The sequence below is a fragment of the Pipistrellus kuhlii genome, unplaced genomic scaffold (assembly GCF_014108245.1).
Source record: "Pipistrellus kuhlii isolate mPipKuh1 unplaced genomic scaffold, mPipKuh1.p scaffold_m20_p_3, whole genome shotgun sequence".
Lineage (NCBI taxonomy): Eukaryota > Metazoa > Chordata > Mammalia > Chiroptera > Vespertilionidae > Pipistrellus > Pipistrellus kuhlii.
Genome location: NW_023425529.1, coordinates 127,814,296 through 127,822,295, shown reverse-complemented (window position 1 = coordinate 127,822,295; position 8,000 = coordinate 127,814,296). Strand labels below are relative to the sequence as shown.

Sequence of the window (8,000 nt, the reverse complement as noted above, 5' to 3'; positions counted from 1 at the left end):
TTAACCTCAACTCTTTCATGAGTTTCCTCAAAAATAATATGAATATAAAAATTATATGAACCATAATTATTTGTGTGTTTTCTTTTGGATATAGCAAAATAAACAAGGACAAGCACTTTCCTCTTTGTTGATCCAATCGTATGTCTTTTTAGGTTGCAATCTGAATTTAATTTAGTGTATCACAATTCTTTCAGTACAAAATCTATAATTTCAAACAGCTCTAATATTTCTCTAGCATCCCTAACTATACAGTGATTTCCCTTTGGAGACCCCTAATGAGCCATTTTCTCAGAATTGCTGTCTGACCTATTGCAGTCCCTGAACATAAGGTGTAATGTCCTGAAAATAAAATAACTGGTGATCTATTTTCAATTATATTTGAATTTGTATAACTTTCCAGTTGTTTACATTTGCTATATACAAAATACTAATATACTAATTATACTTTAAAGACAGTAAATTATTAATACATGCTTCTGAAGTAATTGTGTAAATACTTAAAATATATTTTAATATAAATAAAATAATAATAATAGTGTTTTAGAAGAAAATGATCTTGCTTTATTGTCATTTTATATTTATCCTTTTATTTTTCCTGTTTAAAATGTAAATCATGGTCAACAAATTGATATATATATATATATATATATATATGTATATATATATTGATATATATATATTGATATATATAAAAGATAATTCTGAAGGATATAATATGGTACCAAAATGTAAGCTGAATAAATAAAACTATTGGTGGGGGATGATAATACTGAAATATGCTGATGCAGCTAATGAAGTTGGATTTCAACATGAGTTGGGTAAGTAGGGAGATTAGATGTATAAGAAGTCTATTCAGAAAATGGACAATTCACATTTAAAAAAATATTGTTTTTTTTACTACTTTTTAGTTAGGAGGGGGAAGGGAGAGAGAGAAACTTCAAAGTGAGAATGAGACATACCCCCAATCAGGGATTGAGCCCACAACCCTGGCATGTATCCTGACCAGAAATGAAATTGGGAACCTTTCCAAGCACTGAATAATGCTCAGCCAACTGCTCCACACTGGTCACGTTTTTTAATCATTGTACTTACAAATCATAAGGGTCTTACAGCATGACAAGGATAGAAACTGAAATGATATGGAAGAAAGAGTTTGGTTTTGGTTTTTGAAGATAAGAAGGTTCAGGGATGTGTGTGGCACATTTCTGGACTATATATCTATGTGCATCTGAAGTCATACACATCATAAAAGCAGAAGGGGTGGGAAGGACTACTATTATAAGCCAGATTCCAACATTTTTCATGTCTGAACAATTATGAAGGAAAAGTCTGAATATGAAGTTTTACATAGGATAGAAAGGGGTATTTCATACCATGGACTTCATTGAAACAAAATCTTTCACAGGAAGAAATAGGATAAAGGTTTTAGAAATAGTGAGAAATAAGGAAACCCACACTAGTTCCATCTGTACTGGTGTTTAAAAGCCTTCAGTTGAAAGGTACATTGAGAGGGCAGTATCAGACATAAAGGAACTTTCACAAAAGTGGTTAAAGATATAGGACATTTGGTAAAATATTTTAGGGATGTAGTACCTTATGTGGAATTTCTACATTTCAGAGTCTAGAAAGAGCATGATGGTTGTAATGAAAGAGAAAAGGCCTGTGAGCCTGAGACTTCCGATATTCAATAATGGAGCTTTCCCCAGGAGCTTAGACCTGATGATCTTCTAAAGGATCCCTAACAGCGAGCTTTTGGGGAGGATTATGTATTCAGATAGCCTTTAGGTGGCTGCCCTTTCTGAAAACCATGAAGAGAGATCTAGAAATGGACAAAAAGAAACAAAGACTATTTACAGTAAATAGTAAATGTATTGAACATCACAATACATTCAAAACATTTCATCTTTTTAACAAATAATTTTAATAAAATTGATGTCTTACAATACATAAGAAAACTTTTTTTTAATCCTCACCCAAGGATGTCTTTTATTTTATTTTACTGTTATTAGAGAGGAAGGAGGAAGAGATACAAAGATAGATAGAGATAGATAGAGATAGAGATAGAAATAGAGATAGAAACATTGATGTGAGAGAGATACCTTGGCTACCTCTATAGGAATCCCAGCTGGGGATGGGAACCCACAATCTGGGTATGTAACCCTGACTAGAAATTGAACCCACTACCTTTACTGTATGGGACAATATTCTAACCAACTAAGTCAGACTTGCCAGATATATGAGAAGATTTTAATGTACAGTTAAGTATATATAACTTATTACATGAGGAAATATAATTTCAATATAGTATTTCATTAAAATGACATTAACTAGAAGTTTTAGTAGAAAAATTGTGTAAGTCTGTGAAAGTGAGTTATCATAGACCTTATGATGAATGATATCAACATAAATTGTTTTAAACCTATTCCTTAATTATGCAATTTCTCACTGTAGAGTGTACTATAAAATAAAACTTCTCTGTAGCAGTGTCAATCCTTAGCTTAGCATTTAAATCCAAAGAGGAGACTGAAATTCTGATCAGTGTGTCCTACTCTTTAAGTCTAACCTGAGCTGCTGCTGATTTAGCTGTGATGTAATGATGACAGATTTTTTTCCTGAGAGAAGTCAGTGATAACCAGATCCACCCCATGGGAACGAGCTCTCTGACCTCACCACCAGAGAGTGAAATAGGCAAGGACCCTTTTCTATGAACAATACCATATCAAAATAAATGTGTAGTCAACAGAATGGATATCAATAAACCCCCTAGAACACAAACTTGGCCATTTTCCTTCCTTGCAGGCTACTGCTGCATCTTTTCAGGTTGGCAAAATGATAAAGGCTTGCATTTCTTCCCTGTCCAGATCGGACTACAAGTCAGTTCAGAACATCTCTATAAATCTTGTCTCCTCCAAGGCTGAATAATTTTATTTAAATGGTAGTTGTATACAGGGTGGGGGGGGGGGTAAAGTAGGTTTACAGTTGTGAGGATTGAAACAAAGTTTATTCTTGTATTATTATTTATTAATCATTGTATTACTTCCCATATGAATAACTGGAAATCTACTTTTGCCCCACCCTGTATGCTCCAGGGAACAGTGGTCAGTAAACTCTTTATCAGATGGCAGACTCTCAAAGTATAAACTAAAAATGTTTATCTTCCTTTGTAGGCTGTGAAATCCTTAAAATCAGGGATTCATCTCTTTTCATTCTTTATACTTAAATGTGTATTTGTGTTACTTTATAGAGTGCTAATTAAAGGTTCCTAATAGATATACGTTGACATTTTTGCATAAGTGGCAGCACCTAGGAAAGGAAAAATGTGCTCTCTTTCTATACTTATACTTCTGTGCCACCATCATCACACAAGAATCAGAATAAGATAGTATCTGTTATCCTATATAAGAAAGAGGTAATATGCAAATTGACCCTCACACCCTTGCACAAGGTGGCTGCCCCCATGTGGTCAAACATGGCCACCACAAGATGGTCAGCAAGGGAGGGTAGTTTTGGGTGATCAGGCCAACAGGGGAGGAGAGAGTTAGGGGTGACCAGGCCTGCAGGAGAGGGCAGTTGGGGAAGGGATCAGGTCTGCAGGGGAGGGCAATTGGGGGTTACTGGACCAGCAGGAAAGGACAGTTTGGGGCAATCCGGCCAGCAGGGGAGCTGTTAGTTGGCAGGGAAGTGGTTAGGGGGTGATCAGGCTGGAAGGCAGACGAATGGTTGGGAGCCACAGTCCTAGTTTGTGATAGAGATGTCCGAGGGATTCCAGACTGGAGAGGGTGCAGGCTGGTCTGTGGAACACCCCTTTTCCCCAGTGCATCTAGTATTCAATAAAAAGCATTAAATGTTGGTCATTATATTCCACAATTGAGATCATGTGATATTTATCTTTCTCTAACTATGATCAAAAATAGATCTAGAGATAGAGAAGCATTGAACAGACCTTCACACTTCAGAAGGAAGGCAAGGGAGGGCAGGTAAGAGCTCAACCAAAGGATTTGCATGCATTCATATAAGCATAATCCATGAATACAGACAAAAGGGGGTGAGGGTATGTGCTGGGGGGGAGGGTGAGAGTGGTTGGGGAGAGGTCAATGGGGGGGAAAGCGAGACATGTGTAATACTATATGTAATACGTTAAAGATACTTTTTTAAAGTGTTAAATATTTACCCTGTTTTAAGTGCCCAAAATTTACGATAATGAAAAACAAGGTACAGCACCAGCCCTCTGGCAGTTTGTAATGTAATGCAATTACATCTCTACCTTTAACAAATCCATTATAAGTACATTTAACTCAGTTTTTGCAGATTAGTTTTGTTTGTTGTTTTTTTTTAAACAGCATTCAACTAGATTAGTGATTTTCAACTGGTGTGCTGCAAGAATTTTTAAAACACGCAATACTTGACTATTTAATATTTTTTTTCTTAGCTTGTCAAATAAATGACAACAGCCAACACAACAATACTAGTAGCTGTCTTGTGTGAATGAATCAAAATTATATCTACTTTTTGTCAGAATGACTGCTAGAGGATAAAGCCAACAGCAGTTAGCATATTAATGCAAAAAGAATCATTGGGAGGCCAATGGACTTCGATATTCAGCAGGGCTGAAAAATCAGCAAAATGCCCTGCTGATTGGCTCAAGGCAATTCCCTAACGTAACCCTTTCACTGTTTACCAAACTTTACCTTTGATATGCCAGTAAGCATTGCTAAACGAAAAATGTGTTTTCAATTAAATAAATAGTGGGCCAGGCCAGAAGTTGGTTTGTCTCTTCAAGAAAGAGGCTCCCCCTGGGCCCCAATGCCTTCTAAATTCATACTCTTGTATAGCATTTCCATTTGTGTGTCAGCCCCTCCCTTCAAATCCTGAACCCTGCCATGAAGACTGTGGCAATTGGCAAAAAAACATATTCCTTGGAATTCAATGCCCCTGAATTTTAGTAGTTTGTGTGTGCCATGAGATGAAAAAAGATTGAAAATCACTGAACTAGATCAATTATCAATATTAACACTTCTGAAAACTCCATTTCTTCTACAATTTTCATTGAACATACACTGAGACACAGAATCCCATTTCAAGCTCCAACACTCCTACTTTAGAGACCTTTGTTCTCTTACTCCCTTTTCTCTCTTTACTACATGAGATAGGACATCCACCCTCCCAGGAAGGTAAAGGAAGGTGATCACTGAAGGAAAAATAAAGAGAAAGTGAGGAAGCCTGTGAACTCGCATTAAAATGTTTTGTACTGTCACAAACTTTTAAATTCCTATTATTTTATCAGCCTCCTGGTTGAGATAATTGGAATAAGCATTGCGAGGCAGAAGTGATATTCTTACACATTTTTTCCCCCACAATACTTATGTAAAACTTTATATTTACAACATAGTTCTGAATTTAAAGGACAAGTTTTAAGGAAAATATTTCCTCTTTGCTGTTAATTCTTTACAATATTCACCCTCTATCTCTGAATGTTACCACCATAACCAGTTAGTTCATTCCAGCATTACATTTCCTGCAGTACATATTTGCTTTCTAGAGTAAAAATAACCACTAATAGAAGTGTAAAATTAAAGTAAACCTAGATATCTCTCTCTCTCTTTTTTTTTTTTTAATTTTAAGAACTTTATTTTGTTTCTAAGATCAAATACAGAGCAATGTCATGTCCATTTCCAGGATTTCGACTCAGCCCCAATAAGAGTCTACCGCCTTCCAAAGTTTGAATTTGTTTTCCGGAACACCCATGGTTTCCATGGCTCGCTGGATCTAACCCGACTCCTGCTCTCTGTCCTTTACTGGGCACCTCCCCAGCTAGCCCGGCTGATCTCCTGGCCCAGAAGAATCTTGTTCCACAGTTCCAGCACCCTGGTCTCCTCCAGAAGGGCCCTCTCCACCTCCTTCAGGGCATTGCTTTCTTCCCGGAGGGCCTGGTTCTCCTCGCGCAGGGCCAGCTCCACCTTCCACAGGGCCTGCTCCTCCATCTCCAGCGCGTTCCCCTCCTTCCTCAGGGCCAGCTCCTCCAGACGAATGGCTCGCTCCTGGTGCTGCAGGCCCTTGATGTTCTCCTGCAGGGACCTGATCTCCTCCTGCAGGGCCTTGGCCTCCTTGCGGTAGGCCACCTCCCGGTTCCAGAGCGCCTTGGTCTGGGCTTTCAGGGCTTTGTTCTGCTGCCGGTAGGACTTGGTTTCCGTGTTCAGGATGTTGATCTTCTCCCACGGGGTCTTGCTCACCACGGTGTTCACCATCCAGAGGTCCTGGTTCACCTGCCGCAGCCTCTGGTTCCTCTCGCGGGTGGACTGGTTCTCCACGAGGAAGCCCTTGTTCTCCCTCCGGAGGGCTATGTTCTCCACCCACAGGCACAAGTTCTCCCTGCGGAGCGCGTTGTTCTCGTTCCGGGAGGCCTGGTTGTCCCTCCGGAGGTCCTTCTTCACCCTCTCCAACTCCCGTTGGGGCTCCTGTGGTTGACCTCGGAGGCAAGAGAAGAACCTAGAGAACATGCGCAAGAGCTTCCCTCTCTTCATCTGCTTGGATTCCGAGCCTGCCATGGCCTCTCGGGGATTGTGTCTGAGCAAACTGGACAAAGTCCGAGGGTCCTGGGGACAGGCAAAGGTGAACGAATGATAGCTGCAACGGGAAAAGGTCCTGAATTTGTTGAGAATGGGCTCCTATACGATTGGCTGCTGTTTCGATTTGCACAAGGACTACTACTAAGCAAGGTTAGTGAGGTCCACTGCAGAAGAAAACGGGGATAACAGCAAGACAAGTCAATACATGAACTCTCAGGTTGATATAACAAACTTAAGTTTAACTAGATTTCAACACATAAATGATACATTAATAATTCTAGATTACAGATTGAATATTGTTCATGGTTAATACACTCAGTTGCATTGGGTGCCAAACTAAACGATGTCCTAAACTATTACCAAACTATTAAGAGTCCACTCAGATACTCATTGCTTATAATTAACTTACCTGTATTGATGTGGAAAAATACCAGGCACTTAAGAACACCCGTCTGTCTTGGTAAGAACCAGAAAACGCTTTCTAAAGAGCTTATATACACTGTCGTTGCTTCTCCCCATGTTTACTGAGACATTTATTGGTGCCAGCCATCCTTACTTACATTTCTGTGGCCTCTGAACTCCCTGCATGCTTGATTCCTTTTTTGTGCCAGAAAATAACCAAGGCAACGTTCTATGACATCTATAGTGATGTCACATAGCGCTGACACCAAGGAGGGCCACACAGGGTGCTTGACTTTTTAAAAAATATGTGTTTTAGGGAAGAAAAAAAATAATTTAATTTAATTTTTGGTTGTTGTTGGAACCCGGCCTTTTTGTTTGTCTGCATCCATTTTCTCTAACTATTGCTAAGTGTAACCTGCTCCTAAGGCTTTCATGCTTCCTTTAGTCCCTCAGAAGGTATTTCCTTTGAAAGTCCTTTCAGAAGTTAAATTATTCCCTTCACAGGCCATTATTGCCAAGAAAACCCCTCCTAAACAATACATTGCTATTTGTTATGTGAGGAGTTATTATGATGGGGAATAGATGTCAGGCACTGGAAATGTGGACCAGAAAGTAAATGGAGATTTTGAAATATGATTTCCTTCATGTTTTACATTCTGGCTGCTTTGTGACCACTAGAGACTCTTTAAAAAAAATTAATATTTGATGCTTTTCTCTATTATTCAATGAATATGTATTTAGTCATTGCTTGTATATAAATTATTAAATTTTATTTGAAACACTGATTTTTGCTATTAGCTAAATAACTTCTAATTATTGTATCCTAGAAATTAACAAGTGGTAGTAAACATTGTACAGTCAAATGTGAAAATATTTTAAATGACTTTAAGATTACTGCTGAATAATCAATGTTAGACAAATTTGTATGTAATGGAAATAGCACTGGCAATTTTTAATTTCAGTAATCTTATTTAAGATAAATTCTATAGTCTTCAACATATATCTACTGCTGAAATATAAAACAACAAAATT

General features: G+C 38.2%; 1 protein-coding gene across 1 annotated transcript; it reads right to left on the bottom strand.

The window, feature by feature from the left end:
- Nucleotides 1-5,792: 5,792 nt before the first annotated feature.
- Nucleotides 5,793-6,545, bottom strand: LOC118729437 (coiled-coil domain-containing protein 70). Its single transcript, XM_036456963.1, has one exon. It carries the CDS (start codon nucleotides 6,543-6,545, stop codon nucleotides 5,793-5,795), a length of 753 nt encoding a protein of 250 aa, XP_036312856.1.
- Between the last annotated feature and the right edge of the window lie 1,455 nt (nucleotides 6,546-8,000).

What these genes read in the sequence shown, in the direction of transcription:
- LOC118729437 (XM_036456963.1), bottom strand. Translation starts at nt 6,545, where the DNA reads ATGGCAGGCTCGGAATCCAAGCAGATGAAGAGAGGGAAGCTCTTGCGC.